The sequence below is a fragment of the Antennarius striatus genome, chromosome 24 (genome assembly GCF_040054535.1).
Source record: "Antennarius striatus isolate MH-2024 chromosome 24, ASM4005453v1, whole genome shotgun sequence".
NCBI lineage: Eukaryota > Metazoa > Chordata > Actinopteri > Lophiiformes > Antennariidae > Antennarius > Antennarius striatus.
The window spans coordinates 6,244,759-6,266,455 of NC_090799.1; the positions used below are offsets into that span (position 1 = coordinate 6,244,759).

Here is a 21,697-nt window from a genome sequence, read left to right on the forward strand (position 1 = left end):
GCGGAGGTTTTTATGTGTCTGGAGATATTTTTCCTCAACTCCTATAAACTCCCCCAGTGGAGCCCTGAGATTTAACTGTGACACTTTCACAGCATCATCACATTATAAAACCCATAAAGGGGCTCCAGAGTCCTTTGTCACAGGGCGGAACAGTAGCCAGCCCCGTTTGGAGCTCATGTTTCAGGAGAGAGAGAGAGAGAGAGAGAAGGGGGGGGGGGGGTTCGTCTCCTCTAACAGGAGGAGGAGGAAGAGGAGGAGGAGACGCAGGGGCGCAGGAGCCTGCAGGGAGCACGGATCTGTCTTTTTATTCTCCAGTTCGGCACCCCGAACACACATGGGGTCGACGCGCACCGGACGGGTTCACGCTGACGCACTTGACTCGGACGCAGACGCGGATGAGCGCGCACGTTGATTAGGAAAACCTGGTCGAGCAATTAAGGGCGAGGAGTCAAGACGCGCGGATTGGAGCGCAGAAGGTGGGTGTCCGGACGGCTTCTGGTGGCGTTTAAAGGCTTCGGTTCGAAGCTCCTGGTGGGGGGTGGGAAAGTTTTGAGCAGCAGGGTCAGAGCTGAGTCCGCTTCGTGTCGGTTCCTTCCACGTAACGAGTTTTTTTTTTTTCTTTTTTGGGGTTTTTTTTTTTTTTTTTTTTTTAGGGGATCCGTGCGCGCCTGGAGACGGTGAGTTGGAGCGACGTGCAGATTTCATCATTTTAAAAAACGCAAAAAAAAAAGAGCGAAAATCTGGAGTTTAAAAGTCTTTGCAAAAGGCTTGAAAGTTTGTCTTAACTTATTCTAAATTTAAAAGTTGAACCACAACTCACACGTCGCGCTGACTGAACACCCACGCGTCGTGCTTGACGGTGTTTTTCTTTTTATTCCTACCATGTACGGCTTAACCTTTTCTTTTTTTTTTCCTTTTCTTTTTTGTTATTTTTTTGTGTTATTTGGGATTCATGGTTTCATCCTCTGATTCACCGGATTTTTCTTTCCCCACTGAAGTTTGGCAGAGCTCAGTTTTCCTCCAGGAATGCCACAATTTCCCAAACAGTCGAGTCTGACTCAGCAGAGCGCGTTCAGCCCTTTTTGAACCTCCTTTTAATGTGCTTTGTCGTCCCCCCCCTGCTCTTTGAAACCCAGGAGGAGACGCGGTGTGGATTATCTCCTGGATGCCTTTTTTTTTTTGCCATGTCAGAAAGGATTTTTTTTTTTCCAGCAGTGAGGAGGTTCTGCAGCTCAGACTGCCCTCTGTCTGCTCCTTGAACCCTAAAATCCAGCGCTCTGCTTCTGGTTAGGCAGGAATGTTAACTCGCCTTTGCTTTGTCCAGATCCTTTGCCCCAAAAGAAAAAAACAACCCTCCTCTCCTACCCCCTCCACCTCCTCCCAGAACGGAGTGAAGAAGCCATTAAACCAGTTGAGGAACGAAGCTTCTGTTTTAAAATCTGTGCTTCTTTCTCCAGTTTGAGCGTCTGGAGGTGGAGGCCTTCACCTGACCGGTAACGGTTGCTGTAAGTTCGGTCCAGAGATCCACACACTTTGGCCCATAAGAGTCTGCAACGACAGGAGGTTTTTGGCTCCATTCCCCTCCTGGAGTTTGTTTGAAGGTTCATTAACGGAGGTCAATTTCAAAGTGTGAGTTTGATTTGGGGGGGGGGGTTTCTTGACCCACAAAGCTGATGTTTGGGCATCTTGAACTCGTCTTACTGGTTGGATTTCTTTTCTTTTTTCCACACCTGGATGTCAAGATGAGATGTCGCCTCACAGCTGGTGCACACTTCTTCTTCTTTTTTTTTTTTTTTTTTTTGAAGGCCTTGTCTGTCATTTACACGCAGGCGCTTTACCTCCGTGTTTACGACCGGATTGGTCAACAAAATTCTCCAGTCAGGCTCAGACAAGTTTCCGAATGTGCGGAGGTTGCAGGGTGAGTAACCTGCCATGGGCGGGTGGCGGCTGAAGCAGTGTCCTGGTGGTGTGAGTCAGGACGTTTGTGCCCTCCCTGTTATTCCCACATAGAAACTAGATTCACGTTTCAGCTTGAATATCCTGAATCCTATTCAAAAAGCAACTTTTCTGTCAAACCTCAAACACCTGGAAAAAAATCAGCTTGTTCCTTCCCCTTGTTGATTTCTTCTGGTTTTAAAGGGACGACTTCTGGCACCGTGGCAGGAAAGACATTCCTCCCGCCGCTGGCTGCGTTCTCATCCAGAGTCCTCACCGCTTGCTGAAACTTGCCAGTCGACAAGTTTGAGGTTTAATGAAGCAGCTGAAGGTTGGGATCACAGGTAGCTGTGAGGTTCGGTGCTGTCAGGATCGGTGTGGAACCCACAAGACTCCTTCCCATCGTGTTGCGTTGGTTAAGCACGGATACCTGCACGTCGACATCTGTGTCGGGTTAAAATGAAACATGTGGCTGCGTTTAGATCTCAAACCTACGGTTGCGGTCGACATGAAATACTTGCATGCAGTATCAGCTTGTGCGTTCTTTGATCGTTGTGTATGTGTAAACACGTCTGTGTGTGTGTGTGTCACTTTGGCTTGATCCAACAGGTAATAGTTTGAGGAAGTCTTTTTGTAATTCTACCCAATAATCTGTCAAGATAATTGTGAGAAGATTTGATTAATTTCCTGGAGGCTGAGAAAATGTACAAATTTAACATGAGGGTTGTTTTTTTTTTGGGCTCTATTTTTTTGTTTTTCTATATTCTTCTTTGATAGGAATAACAGGGCTGTTTTTTTGTGATCATTTTTATCAATTAACATTCATATTTACTTTAAATTTTAGCCTTAGAATTTCATTTACTGTCAAGAAAAACGGCAGATCTTTAACTTTTTTATAAGCTGTAATTTTCCTTTTTTTTAAAATTATTTTTGTTAGAAGACTCAAAACTAAAATAAAGCAGCAAAAATAAATAAAAAGAGCAGATGTTTAAAATGCAGCCACGCATCCCCGGAGAGGACAGGGTGACGGACTGAAGCGCTCCTTCTGGTTCTCTGCCCTCCCCCAGAGCCGCCTTAGCCCCCCGGTCACCTTGGCACCATGAGCTGGAGCTTCCTGACGCGTCTGCTGGATGAGATCTCCAACCACTCCACCTTCGTGGGAAAGATCTGGCTGACGGTGCTCATCATCTTCCGCATCGTGCTGACGGGCGTTGGCGGCGAGACCATCTACTACGATGAACAGAGTAAATTCGTCTGCAACACGCTCCAGCCCGGGTGCGACAACGTGTGCTACGACGCCTTCGCGCCGCTGTCGCACGTCCGATTCTGGATCTTCCAGGTGAGCGGCATCGCCTGAAGCTCCCGGGACGATTAACGGGAGTGATATCGGGTCTGAACGGGCGTCGTCTTCCTCCTTCAGGTGATCTTGATCACCACTCCCACCATCATGTACCTCGGCTTCGCCATGCACAAGATCGCCCGCATGGAGGACAGCGAGTACCGGCTGGTGAGGAAGAAGAGGATGCCTATCGTCCACCGTGGGGCGGTTCGAGACTACGAGGAGGCGGAGGACAACGGAGAGGAAGACCCCATGATCGCAGAGGAAATCGAACAGGACAAGCCCGATAAAGCCGAGAAAACCGAAAAAGGTGAGGTGGAAGTTTCGGCTCGTACGACGCGTTTTCGCGTCCTGTCGCTCAATCCGATTGTTTTTTCAGGAACGGAGAAGAAGCACGACGGCCGCCGGCGGATCCTACGCGACGGCCTGATGAAAGTCTACGTATGCCAGCTGTTGTGGCGCTCCGCCTTCGAGGTCGCCTTCCTTTTCGGGCAGTACGTCCTGTACGGCTTCGAGGTCATCCCCTCCTACGTGTGCACGCGCTCGCCGTGCCCCCACACCGTGGACTGCTTCGTGTCGCGCCCCACGGAGAAGACCATCTTCCTGCTGGTGATGTACGTGGTGTCCTTCCTCTGCCTGGTCCTCACCTTCTTCGAAATCATCCACTTGGGGATCGGCGGCATACGGGACACCTTCCGCAGGAGAGCGACTATCAGCTTGCGGGGGCCCCGCCCGTCCTCGGCGCATGCCGTGCCCACGGCGCCGCCGGGATACCACGCCACCATGAAGAAGGAGAAACTGAAAGGAGAGCTGAGGGACTCGCCGATGGGCGACTCCGGGCGCGAGAGCTTTGGAGACGAGGGCCCCCCGTCCGGGGAGCTGGAGCGCTTGAGGAGGCACCTGAAGCTGGCCCAGCAGCACCTGGACCTGGCCTACCAGGCGGACGAGGGAAGCCCTTCGCGGAGCAGCAGCCCCGAGGCCAACATGGCGGCGCAGACAGCCGCCGAGCAGAACCGACTCAACTTCGCCCAGGAAAAGCAGGGAGAAGCGAGCGAGAAAGGTAACGACAGGAACCCTAGCTTCTCTGCTAATAAATCCAAGTCTCCAAACCGTCAGATTAATTTTCTTCAGAGGAAAAGTTGTTCCAACGTAAACACATTTGTGTAGTTGCCCGAAGTCTGGGCACAGAATGAGAAATTATGAATCCCCGTCTTTTAGATCCAGTCTCTTTTTACGAACTTAAAGCCTGATCTGCTGCTCTTAGTGGAACAACCGCTGAAGGTCCAGGTTTTAATCAGGCCGACACGCTGAATCTTCCTCTGTTTTGCCTCTTCCTCTCCTAGGAATACGTGCCTGAGCCTGCTTCCTGCCTCAAACGTCTGCCCTTCATTCCTACTGGCCTTAAACACATGGGGGAAGCACATTTGGGAGTTCAGTCAGACCACTGAGGGAGGTGTGTGTGTGTGTGTGTGTGTGTGTGTGTGTGTGTGTGTGTGTGAGGGATAATGCCTTCCAGTATTAGATGGTCAGACAGCGGAAACGCTGTCTATGATATGTTGTGACAATCGGCTCATCTCCACGTCTCTAGACTTGAACGGCTGCTTCATCTCGTTCCTTTCCGCTGGGCAGAACCCGGTTCCCGGGCTCCGTCGGCAGCCCGCTTTTTTTCAACGCTCTTTTTCAGATTTTTTGTAGGGAATATTGAAAGCTTTAAACTCCTTGAGCCAAATGTTCTTCGTCTGTCTTCCTCACAAAGGAGAGCTCTCGCTTTAATCAGCCCTGAGAGCGAATATCAAATGGTTTTTTGAGGTTATGTCATTTCTGGAGCATGAGCAGCGTTTTTATTTTTTTTTCTGCGGGGGTGGTTTACGATGTGCTAGAAAAGTCTTGTTTAATTTAAGCAGATTTAGTGTTGGGTTATTGATGTTTAATGGCCAGAAAACCACACCAACAAATTTTTGAAGCCTGTATATTTACTCCAATCAGCCAAAATGTTTACCTGGGAAATGCTTGAATTCTTTCAACAGGAAATATTCCAAAGAATTTCCACAAATCAAATTGTTTTCACCAGCAGATTTCCTTTTCTGACTTCAGATTTCTGTGTATCTAGAAGGAAGTGCCGCCAATTTAAAAAAAAACTGCTGAGAAGGAGCATTTTGGATGTTTTGTAAATTGTTTCTTCCATAATTATGGTCTTCAAAAATTCACAATGTTCCTGCAAAAATGTAGATTTTTCTTTTTGTTTTTTTTTTGTTTTTTTTTGCTAAACAGCTGGAAACATCTGTCTTCTGGATGATATTCCATCCTTGTCTTTGGAAATTTACATTCTTGTTTGCTGAGACATGTTTTTCCACCCTTGACGTGCACCACTGCCCCTCCGTTGTGCTGAAACACGGACGCTTTGACGGGTCCTGGAAAAAAAACAAAAACACTACCAGCTGAGGAAAGAATGACCGCTGGCTACTGATGTGCAGTCTGGTTCCATTTTACTCACATAATCATCAGTTTGCAATAAGTTTTCATCAATAGCTTTCCGTGTTCATACAGTTCATACTTTTTCATAGCCTGTCTGCTGGTTTTAGAGTCTTCGGCTGAAATATTGCTGTCTTTTTGTAATCATACATAATGCAAGGTACGACATTCCATTTGAATACGTCTTTAATGGTTTATTCCTTTTTTTTTTTCTTTCAAATTTTGTAGTTTTTTGTAGGGATTATTTTTGTCTTCAGAGTAAATAAATAAATATATTTGAATGGTACGTTTGGGATTCTTTTTCTTTCATCAATAAAGACGAAGCAGGAGTTTAAATGTTTAATTTGGAATGTGGAACTTTATTGAAACGGACAGCTGTCGTCTCTGTTTAGAGGACAATGTATATTCTGTGTGTGTGAAGCAGCGATTTGATCAACGTGCAGACATGGATGTGGAATGAGTTGATTAAAAGTGGTCCCATGCTGCCTTCTAAAGGCGAGGCTCAGAAGAAATGAAGCATTTAAAGAGGTTTAAACTCTCAGCACACCAAAGACCACATGGCGACAGAATAATTGAACATTCACTGAAGGTGTTTAGATGCAGGCGCACTCCTCTGGTATAATGTTGGGTAGAGTCTCGCACTTGAAGGAGTACCCTCCGTCAGACGTGGTGGTGATCCTTAGGGACCTCATGGTCCCGGGGACCGGAGCGCAGCACTGTGTGATCCCCAGCATAGCGGTGGTTCGATCCCACGCGGAGCAGTTCCCGTGACAGTAGTAGAAGGTCAGGACTTTAGGGTGAATGATCCAGTTGTCCCAGCCCAGCTCCTCAAAGCTGATTTCCACCTCTGCCCGGTGACAGTCGCTGTGCCGGGGTCTCTCCTGAGAGGGGCGCTGGAACAGGTCGATGGCCGAAGGAGACCAGGGAATGGTGAGGGGTGCCTGGCGGCGTGAACGGCTGGGAATACGCGGTCGAGTGTTCAGATGGAGAAAAGGGGTCTTGTCCGGCTTGTCGGCGTGGCACTGACAAGCCGGGCAGTGGATCTGGATCGTGAAGGGCCCCTCAGCCACGGAGGTCAGCAGGTTTTCATCCAGGTGGTAGGTGGTCCACCCATCTGAGCTCGTTGTCGGGGCCTCTTCCCCCCAGAGAAGCTGCTGCCCCAAAGTGAGGATGAAGAGCTGGGCCGAGGAGTTGACTCCTTCCCCTGCGTAGAACCAGAAGTGGGCCGAGGTGACCAGGGTGTCATGCTTGCTCACTGAGGGCTGGAAGGAGTACGCAATGATGTTGGTTGGGGGTTCTCCGAGAGCCGGGTGAGAGCCAGCACAGGTCGGGTCTGCCAAGGAAAGATCACAGAGGAGTTGGTGAGGAGTTCAGACCCACTTATAGACCACACAGCATCAGAACAATACCGACCCCCCCATTAAAGTCTCGTTTATGCTGACCTCTAGTGGTTTGGTCCGGACCTTGCTGCAGTGGTCCTGGGCTTGACAATATTTAACCATTTTGTGGCGTTCAGGGATACCTGTTAGTGACCTCGTTTTATTGGTTCGGTTCAAAAGCAAAGACTTTTATTTTTTTGTCACTGATTGCAATTTGAACTAAGTTAAGATGAATCACATCCATCCTGTTTTATAGGAATAGAAAATGCAGTGCGTGAAAGCTTTTTGGAGGAACTTTACAGCACATTTGGTTTAGTCTTCTGTGGGTTATCTAAAAAATATAGAGGCTTATTTTGGAATATTTGCAGGATAATATATATAAATCTTGGAAAATCTTAAATTGATAGTATTTCAGGAACTAGTAAACGTCAGAAAAACCTTGAACCTCTTACCGGAGCTGGGAAATAGAATAATTTGAGACATCTCCGGGTTCTGATTCGGTTGACGGTTGACCCTCCGGGGTGGATGTCGTAGGTGTGGCTGTACTGTTTTCCAGTTGGGACCTTGCATGGCGATCCGAGGAGCTTCTTCCAACCCGAGACCCTCTAGAACCCGTTCTGCTAACCAGGACAACACCGCTTCTCGGGGTAGCTCCTCTCCTCTGCAGATGTGAACGAGAACGTGGATCCACAAAGGGCCCATAATGAAGTGACCACAGGACACCATGACAAATACTTGACACCAGTGGGGTGCAGATGCTGGTTTTTACAGATCCAGATAAGCAAAAAAAAAAAAAAAATCTATGACAATGGATGGGGGTCAAAACGAGCTCCAAAAGAGTGTGGCTCAGCTCTGTGGCTTTCCCTATTCTCAAATGTTTTACTCTGCAGCTATCTGACTCGGAGTGGATCCTGCACATAAAACCACTCTGTTGTGAATGCACAAAAGGAAGATAGCAACAAATGGCCTTGACGGTCAGGATGTTGCATTATCTGTTTCACACAGTATTGTGGGAATGTGTCTGGTTTTTTTTTTTTGTTTGTTTAATTCACAACAGACTAAAACAAAATTACAGATTTAAAAGAGCGAGCGTGCACTGCACAACTTTTAATTCAGACTTAGATAATATTTTTAATACTCATCTCCAATTTTACATTTTCCATACATATTACTGTGCAAGGACACGTAGTTTTACTATCATCTCTGCGGACAGTAATTGCATGCTGCAAAATTAGCTCTCGTTATATTTGTATAATCCGTTTTTTAAACACTGATATTCTTCAGTCATATCAACACAGCTGCTTAAACCAAAACTCTTTTGTTGACTGTGCCTCTTTTATCTCAATAGCCTTGAATCCTTGACTGTGTCTCAGAGAAAAACTTTTTCATAATGCGTGTTTCTTTGTAAGGATATTTAGTCAATCATAGAACACGCCACACACTTTATGTGAACCATTGCGCTCATCTTTATAAGATGTTTTAATTTGACAGAAAATTCCACATTTAAAATCCTCTTTTCCTGTTTTTTTTTTTTCATGGACTTTTAACCACATTTTAACCACATAAATACATTTTCTGATGCAATATTTGACTGCAGTGTTGATCATTATTCTTTAACGGAGATAATTGTAAATTTAAAATACTATTTGAAGACTGAGAAAACTTCATCAAAATTATTTTTAAAAAGAAGTTGTAGCCACAGCAACACCGTGAAATGTAGGTCAAACAGCGCCCCCTTGTGGTCAGTGGTGGCCAGACCGCGGCTCGATGACGTGGTCCCACAACTCTTCTATTACTTTGTTGACATGTTGATGCGCCACAATGGGAAAAAAAAAACAACTGATGTGCCGGTGTAATTAACGGAGTTAAAGTGGCTGAATTCTCATTAGCATCTCAGCTCTTGTATTTTTAACAACTGGAATTATTTTTCGATTTGGACTGAACTGCTGTTGAACTTTTGTGAGGAATACCTGCATTGCGTCTTCGGAAACATTGAGAGACCAAATAAAATGTCAGCAAAGGTATGTAGGGGGGGGGGGAAAACAACAACATTTCCTTATGAAATTCATTTTGTGGTTTGAATTTGTCGTAAAACGCAATGTTTTTATGTCAATTAGTGGTTTTCCAAATGCAGTGTAACATTTTAAGTGGCTGTGAATGTCTCAATTCTGTCTTACGTTAATTGAAGAAGTTCTTGAGTGACTCAGCCAATTTTGGCTAACATTAAACCTCTAGCTATATGCTAATGTCTTTGCTCATAGTGGAAGCGGTAATTTCTTTGCATGTAAAACTGAGCGATTCTTTTGCTACTAAATTAATCCCTTATTTTTGTCTTTGGATATACAGTCTTAGACATTTTAAACTAGTTAATTTTCTATTACTCTTGACGAAAACTGGAACGCAGTTAGCCTAGCATAACACCTGTTAGCTATCACTAGTTGACCGTTTCGGTGTGTTTAAGCTAACTTAAGCTAACCAGCGTACCGCTAAGCGTGTAACTTTCTGACAGAAGAAAAATGCACGATGATTTGATGCTCTCTCATTTTTATTTCATCCAATTACGTTCATATATAATTGCAGAACACAGATTATCCTCGCCTGTTTGGATATTGGTCTGAAAAACTTTTAACCTGTAAATACAAGAACAATTCTTAGGCATCACATAACACATCAAATGCTTACAATCTGTTCCACTGTACATGTATTTCATTATACTTACCAATTACTCGCATGTATATCTCACAAGAAGGTATTTTGGAAGACTATCGCAGTGACTGGGACATCCCAGTTGATCAGAGACTGCTTTTAGTTGGCATTCAGTCTTTCCGTTACAACTGAGAAAGAATTCAAAGAAACAATGATGATTACACAAACACTATTAGATGAGATTTAGTGCTAAACTGCACATCTTGCACTTGATTCTTTTTTCATAATGTACTGTAATACGTGACAGTGAAAACACAGTAAAACATGACGTTTTTGAGAATCTGTAACCCAAAAATGTCAAAAAGTTTGATAAAAAAATACAAATGTATTTTTAGTCAACTGCCGTAATATAGCATACTTGTGATACGTGGAAGAAGAAACAATTTGGCGTGTGTGATATTGATTGATTGATTAATTGATTGATTGAATGATGTTTATTCAGAACCCAGACTCACTGGTCTCTGATCACGCTATCAGCTCCATAACTTGTGCAGTACAACAGTCTTCCAGGCGTGGCGCTGCAGGTGTCCTGATCAACGCGTCCAAATAGGGCCTTCTTAATGTGAATGGATCCTTGTTCTGGAGGTGAAGAACAATGTGATTAAATAAAAGACTAATTGAAACAGTTTTGATTTGAATACAGGTTTTAAATAACCTGTTAAGTTTCATCTCTTCAAAAATGAAAATTTAATCATCACATGATTGACATACCAGTATTAAAATATGACAAACGTTTGCATTCTTCTACTGAATAAGTCATTCTATTGTCTCACCTGTTTTATGCAACAAGGTAGTGCAAGTACATCTACTATAAAGCACAAAAATATTTCCACCACCCATTTCAATTACCAAAATATTCCATACAGATTGGATTAAAGATGCATATTTACCACATTTCAAGAGTACTGAATCTCCTTCACATGTCTTAACGATAAATTCATCTGCAAAAACACAAGGTAAAAGGTTCATAAAATCATTCAAAACTCTGACATCTGCAGAACGGTGTTGCTGTTCTGCAGTACTCACCAGGATTATCATCTGTGCAGGTGTAGGTGTACTGAAGGAAGTTATCTGGTGATTTATCACAGTGAAATAGCGTGGAATTGGGCTTTGGCATGATGCAGTGGTTCAGTCTGTGACAGCTTGAGAAATATAACAATTGTGATTATGAAAGATTGCAATTATGCACAGCCCCTCTGTGCATAATGCACCAGAATGCAGGAAAAGAACCCCATTTTCTAAAACATTTACCGGGGGAGGCCCCCCGCAATGAGTGTCGGTCGTCCGCGCACTGCGCCACTGTCTTGGACACAGAATGTGGCTTTTTGTGGCCTGCTCAATTCTTTTACACTGAGCCACAGTGGCTTAGTCATACTACCTCCTAGTGCAAGCCCAGGGAGTCATTTATTTTCTTTTGACAAGTTCTTTGATTTTTTTTAAGGAAATAAAACATAGATCTTGATGACAGAAATCCTGCATATTCAGGGGAGGGTTTTGGTGCTGGTTGAAATAAAATGTGAATCCATCAAATTCAAATATATTTTCAGAGGGGATAATTTTTTCTCAGCTGATTTATAGTAGTAAACTATCTTTGGCTGATTGAATTAAAGTTGGTTTTTTTGAAAATATACATTTAATTGAGGAATTTTCTTGTTTGCAATGTTTATGAACTGAAATATAATAGGAATACATTATGTTGTTCTCGTAACCGTCCAACTCAACCTTGGTGTTATTTTGAAAAATATCATACAGACAAATCTTATATACAGTATTTAGAGAAACTTACGTTGAAGCTAGTCTGACTTTCATAATCGGTTCGATGCAGTCATTGGTCGAGACTGCAGCAGGTTGGTTTCTAGCGTTACAGTCAGCATCCTTCTTGTTACCATAATCAATCTGTACCTCATCAATGAACTGTCCGTCAGCTGAAGACACATGAAACAGTGACCACAAAGTGAAAAACTGACAATTCCAGTAGGAAGAGATAAGTAGCTTAAGAGAGAGAGGGAGGTTTTAGGAGTAAAATTATTTCCTCTATGATGTTTTAAAAAAAGAATAACGAAATACATACGACATTTCAGGTCACCATTAACGCCAGGGCATGACACATCATAGTATTCTTTTGCTGTTAAAAGAAATATTACTTATTATGTATTATGAAATATTAAGTAGTAAACAATAAAGCTGCACAATAGAAGATCAATCCCCAGAAATCCAAATGGAATAAAATACGTTGAGGTCACTTACCTTCAGAGCTTGAAAACCAAGCAGCTGCCAGACCTGAAAGATGTGGAACGTTTTCAAAGATGAAATGAGTCCCATTGAAGGACATTCACCATCATCAAGCTTACTGACAAAATGGGTCATATACTCACAGGCGAGGGTTGTCAGTCTTGCGAAAAGCATGTTGTGCGATGTTGCGAGTGAGGATTACACAGCAGTAAGCGTGTTTTTATACTCTTTCGTCTGCTTAAGTTAAGTTAAGTTCCCCAAAGAGCACAAAACAGAATTTGACAATGGCATTCTTAGATAAAGCTGTTGGCATGAGTTATTTTTGAATGTCATCGAATAGTTGAAAGACAGACACTGTTAGGGCTGGAGGGCATTAGATTGTAATTCGAATGAAGAGAGAAAATTATTCTAGTGTCACATTCCAATCCGTGAAGGAGGTGTATGATTTGGCAGTTTGGCTCAATAAATTTGCATTGAATTATTGTTTGAACACTAAATTTTCAGGGTGCTATTTCCAAGCCCTTCTGTGAAGTGGTCTTGTTATTTTTCTTTGATAAATGGCCACAATACTGCTTGACTTTGTGTGGATACATACTGTACTTCTTCTTCTTTTCCTTTCGGCTTTTCCCTTCAGGGGTCGCCACAGCGAATCAATTTCCTCCATCTAGCCCTGTCCTTTGAATCCTCTTCTCTCACACCAACTATCTTCATGTCCTCCCTCATTACATCCATAAACCTCCTCTTTGGTCTTCCTCTAGGCCTCCTGCCTGGCAGTTCAAAACTCAGCATCCTTCTACCAATATATTCACTATCTCTCCTCTGGACATGTCCAAACCATCTCAGTCTGGCCTCTCTGACTTTATCTCCAAGACCTCTAACATGTGCTGTCCCTCTGATGTACTCATTCCTGATCCTATCCATCCTGGTCACTCCCAGAGAGAACCTCAGCATCTTCATCTCTGCTACCTCCAGCTCTGTCTCCTGTCTTTTCCTCAGGGACACTGTCTCTAGACCAAACAACATCGCTGGTCTCACCACAGTTTTGTACACCTTTCCTTTCATTTTGGCTGAAACTCTTCTATCACACATCACACCTGACACTTTCCTCCAGCCGTTCCTTCCTGCCTGTACACGCTTCTTCACCTCTTTTCTTGACTCTCCATTGCTCTGGACTGTTGACCCTGTTGACCCTAAGTACTTAAAAGCCTCCACCTTCTTGATCTCTTCTCCCTGTAACCTGTACCCATTAGTATGTATCCTGTGTGGATACATACTAATGGGTAAGAATCCTTTGTTTTCACTGTGTCATCTCACCCAGGGATTAGAGATCCAGGAAAAATTGTGGTTTGGGCATCCAGGTCACATAGTGATGATGCACATTTGCAACTAGGTACATGGCGGGCAGTACATTTTAGCCATTATCACATGGTTTGTGTATCAGTTCATAGTTAAAAAAGGCTGACTTGTCCATCAGTAATTGTGCAGTTTGTTCATTTTAAATTTCTTCAATGACATAATGGCTTGAAGTAGAATTTTCTGTTGCCGTTTTTTGAAATCTTATTGTTGTTGAAGCATTGCACTTTTGAGAAATGCGCAAAACAAACTGATGTTAAATTGTGCTTTTTTACTGCTCCAATTTAACATCAGTTAGTGATTTAAATCTACTTAACACCTGCAGGTATCTGACTGTCTTTGTCCCGGAGTGGATTTCCATGACTATGGATGCGGGATTGTACAAAGTTTTTCAAATATAAACTATTCAGTTTTTTCAGTTATGCGATTTTTGTGCTTTGAAAGAGAAGTCAAAGAAATAATGTTGTTTGAAGGCTTTACCAGGACAGATACTGTGGGGTTTTTTGAGAACCGGGGTAATTATGATGCTACAAGGCATGAAGCTTGTTTCTGTAACAGGCCACGTCACACACATGATGTGGACTTGCATGTTTCCTCTATATGTCGGATTCTGAAATTGACCATCAGAATGATCAATACATTCTATCGATGTCCACAATATAAAGTGGACATCAATAATAATCAAATTCAGAACAAGGAATTAGAATTGTCAAATTTTCCATTTAAAGACTGGATAGAAAATAAGTCTACAGTTTGAAATAAGATAACAATTTGTACAGAACTGTACACTTTGTTTTAGTTTGTCACATTTTAAGAGAATATGAAGAATTTTAATCAGAAGCACCGGATACTGTATTGATCAGAAGAGGGCAGTAAATCTTGAACTGATCTTTGTTTCAATCGAGCTCCACCTTTGGTCAAACCCGATCTCGTATGTAAAATATTTAGTCTCTGACAGCAACAGCACTACTTACTGTCATACAAACATTTCATCAAATGTACTTTTTTGGATGCAGCTTTCTTTAAAAAAAAAATGCACATACACAGTGAATGGATGCTGGTTCTTTTTATTGTCTTTTCTTTTTTATGTGGCTGTTGAAAGTATAATCACAGCTCTGCATGGATACTGATATCAGCTGCAGTTCTCCTAAATGGGCAAGAAAACATTGGACATCAAAAGTGTGAATTTTTTTAAATACTGTGAACTCATTGTACATGCGTTTCATTGGACTTACCGATCATTCACATGTGTATTTTACAAGGAGGTATTTCGGAAGATTATCGCAGTAACTGGGAGGTCCCAGATAATCAGCGGTAGCCCGTACTGTGCATGTTGCTTTGCCGTCACAACTGAAGATCAAGTCAAAAGAAAAGATTGATTAAACCAAATCTGGTCAAACTCTACATTGCCAAAGTGTACCAACCATTTTGACATACTACCAATAATAATCCCTCAAAGCAGGGTTGTACTGGTTCTGTCATAAGTACTGTTACTATTGTACAAATACAAACATGTTAAAATATTTGAAGTGCGGCTGTGATTCATCAACTTCCTTTTTTTTGTCCAATCCTGTCTAAAATGAAAAGATTCATCTCTGATTTTCATAAATGACAGAAAAAAGCAGCAAACCTGACATTTTCTGAATTTTGAGTGTTGTGCATAACAGAAAAATACTTTGTAATAATGTATTCTCAGTCAGCTTGTATAATATTGTGTAATTGCTTAGCTACTTAAAATATATTGATGAAAAACGCAATGCCGAGTGAAAATTTCTTTTTTTCTTATTTGGGATTGCTTCTTAAATGTATTCAATACTCACAGGTTTTTTACCGTAGCCACAGCTCCATAGCTTTGGCAGTATAACATACTTGAAGAGGTGTCGGTGCAGGTGTCCTTTTCAACACGTCCAAATATGGCCTTCTTAATGCTAATAGCTCCTTGTTCTGAAGATGCAGCATTGGTGAGAACAAAGTGAGTCATAATACAGAGGGGACTATATCAACCTAAAACTAATTGAATGATAGACTGATGCAACTTTTTGGCTATGATGTAACATTTATATCCTATAAATATGTAATCACTACAGAAGCACTATTTTATACTATTTTATTAACAATCTTATGCAGATCACAAAAAACTCTTACATACTTCTTAATGACTTATCCTGTTGTCTTACCCATTTGGTGCTACAAGGCGGTGCAAGTACACCTACTCTAAAGTAAAATAATATTTCCAATATATCCCAGCTGGCTTAGGGCGTGATATCCATTTTTAATAACTAAGGTATTCCATACAGACTGGATTTTAGATGCATATTTACCACAGTTCAAGTTTGCGTTACTTCCTTCACATGCTGTAATGGCTTTTTCACCTGCAAAAGCACAAGGAAAAATGTTAAGACATTACCACGTGATTCAAAATCATTTCAACCTCTGACATCTGCAGAAAAGTCTTTCTGTTCACCAGCAGCATCTTTGCTGGGGTTCTCAGTACTCACCAGGATTTTCATCTGTACAGGTGTAGGTGTACTGAAGGAAGTTTTGTGGTGATTTATCACAGAAAAAGTGAGCGGGATCAGGTTCTGGCAAGTTGCAGTGGTTCATCCCTTTGCAGCTAGAGACATATTACAATTGTTATCATAATTGTTATCATATCATATTCACACTTCATCGACTCCCAAAGCTCTTTCTTCTCTTCTTCTCCCATGTGCCTATGCTTCCTTCCTTTTATTTTAGGCTATTCTTTTTCCTGTTGTTATAATTATGTAACAGCATGTATATAATGTTACTTATACTTTCTGTCATGTGTGTATTTACTGTATTTATTGTATCTCTTGCGAGCAGATGTCACCTGAATTTCCCTTGGGATCATTAAAGTATATATCTATCTATCTATCTATCTATCTATCTAAAACACTGAAATACCGCACGGCCATAATTATAAGCACTGTATAAGAGTATAACTTGTCAGAGGTAATTCTATTAATTATTGAATGAAGATTTGCAACTGCATTTAAACATTTACTGTGAGTTCTGGTTTCAGTCCTTCTCCCGGCTGGTGTACACTACTGAACTATATTTTGGATGGAGTCGATTGAATTAACTGTGATCTTTGTGAATGTATACTTTTAATGTAGTAGTTTTGAAAAATATATTTTGAAAAATATCATATAGAGAACTAAATCCTGTTGTGATATAATTAGTGAAAAGGGAGTAGAAAACTTACTGTTCAATCATCAGATCTGTCACCATCCATTCTATACAGTCATTGGTTGCGACTGCAACTGGTTGGTCTCTGATGCTACAGTCGATGTCATTCTGGTTGCCATAGTTGAGGTTCACAGCTTCAATGACTTGTCCAACAGCTGAACGAACAGGAAACAGTGACCACAAAGTGAAAAACTGACAGTTCCAGTGGTAAGAGTGGATGAGAAGGTTAAGAGAGAGGGAGTTTCCAGAAGTAAAATTATTTTCTTGATGGTGTTTCTAATAGAATAACAGAATACATACGGCATTTCAGGAGACCCTGTACACCAGGACACGTTACATCGTAGAATGCATTTGCTGTCAAAACAATATCATATAAGTAAACAACAATGGTGTTCCACAACAGAATGACCAGAAATTGTAGTTGAGTGAAAACCATTGGGGTCACTTACCTTCAGAGCTTGAAAACCAAGCAGCTGCCAGACCTGAAAGATGTGGAACATTTTCAAAGAAAAAATGAGTCCCATGAACGACATGCACCATCATCAAGCTTACTGACAAAATGAGTCATATACTCACAGGCGAGGGTTGTCAGTCTTGCGAAAAGCATGTTGTGCGATGTTGCGAGTGAAGATTACGCAGCAGTACGTGTGTTTTTATACTGTTTCCTCTGAGCTTAAGTGACCATCCCCAGGGTTTTGCAAAGAGCAGAAAACAGAATTTGACAATCACATTCTTAGACAAGTAACATGTATAGGTAGCATTTACTTTCCTATATTTAGCACAATGGAGTTCATACATTCCAAAGTTCATGAATGAGCATTTTTTACATCATAGCCAGTGATGATTAAGAACATCATTCATCTTTTGAATTCCTGCTGGACTCCACAGTATGAAAGATCGTGGGTTAAATTTGCACTTTCAAATTCAATATTTGTTCTTTTTCCATTTTGTTCAACTCTCCAACACCTGTGAATATTTGGACAAGCCCATAATAATATACGTAACAGGTGACATCCCTTCCAACATAATCATGATGATACTCATGAGCATTTTGTCTCCACCAGTGGCCTTATACATCTGAATGTGAAGGGATAGTTGCCCTTCTTTTGTGACTTCAGGAGGAACCTCACTAATATTGTATTATGAGGGTCATAACAAGTCCAAGTTGGGAAGATTTTAGGCTGGTTGCTTAGAGCTCTCATCTAGGACACAAGGGTTTGTCCACGATGTGACCTGTGGCAACCTGGGTTTAATATATTTTTAAGTCCTAAATCCAGGACCACCCGCCAACAACGACACTCCGCAATATAGCAACAAATTATTTATTTGATACTTTACGATAATTTAAACATCTATGAACCCTTTCTTTTAAGTGTTTCTTTAATACACGGAAGTGTATTCCAGATGCTGTCAGCCAATAGAACCACCTACATATTTATGTGACTACCTACTAAAAATCCCCGATGAGATTAAACCTGTCATGTTGAAGTGCAGATACACGAGAATCTTACTGTAGTGACTGACAAACTGGGCCAAAGTGTGAGCATGTTTTAAAAAAGTTTTATTTTGAAATTCTTAGCTGAGGTTGATTTATTGATACTTTTGGTAAGATCAGCACATGCAAAACTTACACAGACACTATTTTGTGCAATGTCATTGCTGTTGGGCCTTATCGGCAATGTCATGAAATACATAATACAAAGAATAAAGTTCTTTGAGATGAAAGTTAGTGATTTACATGTTCTCAACACCTGCAGATATGTGACTGTGTCAGAGTGAATTTCCATGACTATGGAGGCTGATTTGTATGAAGTCTTTCAAAGATAAGTTATTTGCTTTTTCAGTTCGGGGACTTTTGTTATTTGTCCTTATTTGATCGAGAAGTTAAAGAAATAATTTGTAAGTCATTTGACAGGTTTACAAACATAGATCCTTTATTTCTTAACGAAGTTTTTTTTTCTGTGACCGGCCACTCCATCCATATGATGCTGGTGATGGATTGATGGATTTTTAGATTCTGTCATATCATACCATATCCTTTAAGGTTTGAGGAGAACCTGGGATTTGTGAACTTATCCCTGATGAGGTCTAGCGAAGGTACAGGGGGAGCCGAGGGGGGAAAACAACAAAAGGCTAAGGCTAAGCTAACAGGTAGAGCCGCTATCCTCGATTTCCTGTTATTATTATTCCTGCATACCACCCAGGATGGCGGGTGAGACCATCTGTACCACCACCTCTGCTCTTCGGTTCAGCATCCGGAGACCCTCATCCCATGATTGTTTACTTGGAAATATTTGGATTAGGAGCCAGTATATCAAATAGCGATGATCTGGATTTCCAATTACGTTTCCACATTGTTGGTGTCTTTGATGAGAAGCTCTTGTTTTCATGGTGTTGAACTATAAAGAGCAGCACATGGAATATGTCAGCCATTTATTTGGTCTCGGTTTTCCCTCTGTTGTGAATTGGTGGATCATGGTTCATGATACATTTGCGTGTTTGTTTGTTTTTACATGTTGGACCGTACAGTTGAGCGGTCATCACATTTTAAGTTACTTCAGTCATGCAGTTTTTTTATGCTCAATATGTCTTTGAAACCTCGCTCAGTCAACAAGGTCTTGGGCTGGAGACCGGAGGATGGCTTGTTCAAGGGCCATGTGGACCACAAAAGTTTGGACTTTGAACTGGCAGTGGAGAGGTGCCAGTTCTCCTTCTAAACACTGACACAGTTCCTCGAGCAAGTTCGTCATTGATTCCTTTTTTTCTTGTCGTTTTTGTCTTCAAAATGTATCCCGTATTTAGATGCTAATGATCATAAGAACAAAAAAAACTCTTTTACCCAGTTGATGACACACTGTCACATATTTTTTTTATGAGGTCTGGATTTGAGAATCCTAAAAGGCAGTTTTTAATAATCAAAAACAACTATTGCACTGTTTTATGCAATCTCATGGCTGTAGGGTCAAACCTGCACTGTAAAGCAATACAAATACAATGTCAAAAGTTCTTTGTTTCTCCCCTCCCAATTTAATACCAGATGAAATTTGATGATTTACATCTACTTAACACCTGTAAGTAGATGACTGTCTTTGTCCCGGAGTGGATTTCCATGACTATAGAGGCTGAATTGTATGAAGCCTTTCAAATATACACTATTCTGTTTTTTCAGTTTGGTGATTGTTCTCTTCAATAGAGAAGTTAAAGAAAATATTTGTATGTATATCTTCATGAAGGTTTTTGTCTCTAACAGGCCTGTCCACACACACGATGTTGATAATTGATCGTTGATACCATTTTGACTTTTGTGATTCTGATTTGTGTTTAGATTCTGTTTAGATTCTGAATCCAAAGGTCTCGATTCCAGTTCTGGGGATCCTATATTTGTATTTTATATGACAAAGCTAATAGTTTCATGTTAAGTATTTTATTGAGAAGATCATTGCTTTGATCGGAGTCAAGATTTCATGCCATGGAGAGGTTAATCTGAAGTAATTATTTTCATATTATAATGTAATAAAAAACATCTTTTTAGCAAGGGCACACGTTTGTGTGTTGCTATTGTTTTGTTCCATTAAACTGCCAAGGCAGGTGAATGGATGTCACTCTCACAAAGCTCTACTATTAGATCGATTATAAAAAATATGGTGTGAAGTGCTCTTATTGTGAAGGAGAAGACTGAAATTGGCACTATGTTAGGGCTTTTTACGTGAAAATAATTGAGGCATCATTATACCTTTGCATTTTTATTAATGGTTACAAAATATAGATATTCATGCATTAATTCTTAAATTTGTATATATAATGTATTTAAAGACAGGTGTGGATTATACGATTAACCATCAAGCAGTAAATGCCTTTTAAATGAAGCTTATCTGTGTTAATTTCCCTGACGGAACCTGCTGAAGGGATCAATACATTTCTTCTCTACTCTCTACTCTATTGCATCGAAGAGAGATAGATCTACTTGTATCACATCTTGGATTACTGTCACTGCTTTGGTAGCTAATAATGTTAGCAATCTGTAGAGGTTCATGTCCAAAAACATGTCATTCAGTATTTGATTTTCATGATGGTATTGTGTTGTTCTGGACAATAAGACTATTTAACTCTTGCTTTACAGATGGGAGTTGGTGCTGTTGACTGTTGGTTGTTGCACAACTGAGGCATTATTTAGGGCACAATAAAGCCACACTTTTGAGTGGTGGCTTCTGTGCTGCACAATGGAGCCCGGCTTGAAGGATGAGTACTTCAAGGACAGTCATAAAGCAGACATAAATAACCATAGACCTTATAACAACGAACTCAAATAGTCAGTTTACGTTATGTAAAGACCAGACAAGAAATGACCCTTTGGTTTAAATGAACGGAAGTCTTCCTTAAACGAAGTGTGCATTCTCCTTTCGCCTTGCGGTTTTTTCATCTATATCAGGGTTCGGCAACATTAAACGTTCAAAGAGCCAAATTGGACCAAAAAAATAAAACCAAACCTGTGAAGTTAACACAGGCTTTAATTGTCTATATTAGCTATATTAGTCTACTATCAACTTGACTAACTAGGCTACAAGTGCATATTGAGATTCATGATTGAATGTTTTCCACGCAGCGCATCCTGGAGAGAATGATGCACCATGTGACTACTCTGTTGTACCATAGTTGGTGCTTTAACTTCACCTTCCATTACTATATCACTGTATGTTTTGTTGCGTCGATGAACTTGTTAAATCTGTTAAATGCAGCTCGCATATCAGCGAACTCTCCTAAATAATCCCCGTTCAGTGTGTAATGGTGATGAACATCTCAGGACTCTTTCAGTGAGGGGAAGTGAGAACCTTGCTGTCCATCCCTGGTGAATACAGTCAGGTTGATCTCCAATGACAAAACAGTGTTTCCGCTCCTGGGGACATTTATCGAGCATGTTTAGGTACTGTGTTCTAAACAAGCAGTGCTATTAATTCCATCGTTTCTTCTTGCGGCTCATCGGAGTTTACATACTTGCACAACAGCGCCGTCTGTTCAATATCGATCACATTACTCGACTCATCACGTTTAATTGATGTTTTGTGAAATTTTA

At 41.3% G+C, this 21,697-nt stretch overlaps 4 protein-coding genes across 4 annotated transcripts; 1 reads left to right on the top strand and 3 right to left on the bottom strand.

Moving 5' to 3' along the window:
• The first annotated feature begins 245 nt into the window (after positions 1-245).
• Positions 246-6,032, top strand: LOC137591472 (gap junction gamma-1 protein-like). Its single transcript, XM_068309497.1, has 5 exons — positions 246-476; positions 3,003-3,274; positions 3,356-3,584; positions 3,654-4,334; positions 4,618-6,032. The coding sequence occupies exons 2-5, from the start codon at positions 3,035-3,037 to the stop codon at positions 4,629-4,631; spliced, it is 1,164 nt and encodes a 387-aa protein (XP_068165598.1). The 5' UTR covers positions 246-476; positions 3,003-3,034; the 3' UTR covers positions 4,632-6,032.
• Positions 6,033-6,206: 174 nt separating this feature from the next.
• inha (inhibin subunit alpha) lies at positions 6,207-8,214 on the bottom strand. Its single transcript, XM_068309498.1, has 2 exons — positions 7,578-8,214; positions 6,207-7,079 (listed from the first exon to the last, which is right to left on the bottom strand). Exons 1-2 carry the CDS (start codon positions 7,849-7,851, stop codon positions 6,340-6,342), a joined length of 1,014 nt encoding a protein of 337 aa, XP_068165599.1. The 5' UTR covers positions 7,852-8,214; the 3' UTR covers positions 6,207-6,339.
• A 1,438-nt stretch (positions 8,215-9,652) lies between these two features.
• On the bottom strand, positions 9,653-12,256 carry LOC137591642 (L-rhamnose-binding lectin CSL3-like). Its single transcript, XM_068309773.1, has 9 exons — positions 12,207-12,256; positions 12,079-12,111; positions 11,903-11,956; positions 11,618-11,756; positions 10,858-10,973; positions 10,722-10,772; positions 10,287-10,410; positions 9,845-9,959; positions 9,653-9,755 (listed from the first exon to the last, which is right to left on the bottom strand). The coding sequence occupies exons 1-8, from the start codon at positions 12,235-12,237 to the stop codon at positions 9,848-9,850; spliced, it is 660 nt and encodes a 219-aa protein (XP_068165874.1). The 5' UTR covers positions 12,238-12,256; the 3' UTR covers positions 9,653-9,755; positions 9,845-9,847.
• Positions 12,257-14,470: 2,214 nt separating this feature from the next.
• LOC137591681 (L-rhamnose-binding lectin CSL3-like) lies at positions 14,471-17,126 on the bottom strand. The gene is made up of 7 exons (XM_068309816.1): positions 17,076-17,126; positions 16,927-16,942; positions 16,643-16,781; positions 15,915-16,030; positions 15,738-15,788; positions 15,237-15,360; positions 14,471-14,766 (listed from the first exon to the last, which is right to left on the bottom strand). The coding sequence occupies exons 1-7, from the start codon at positions 17,124-17,126 to the stop codon at positions 14,655-14,657; spliced, it is 609 nt and encodes a 202-aa protein (XP_068165917.1). The 3' UTR covers positions 14,471-14,654.
• Positions 17,127-21,697: the final 4,571 nt, after the last annotated feature.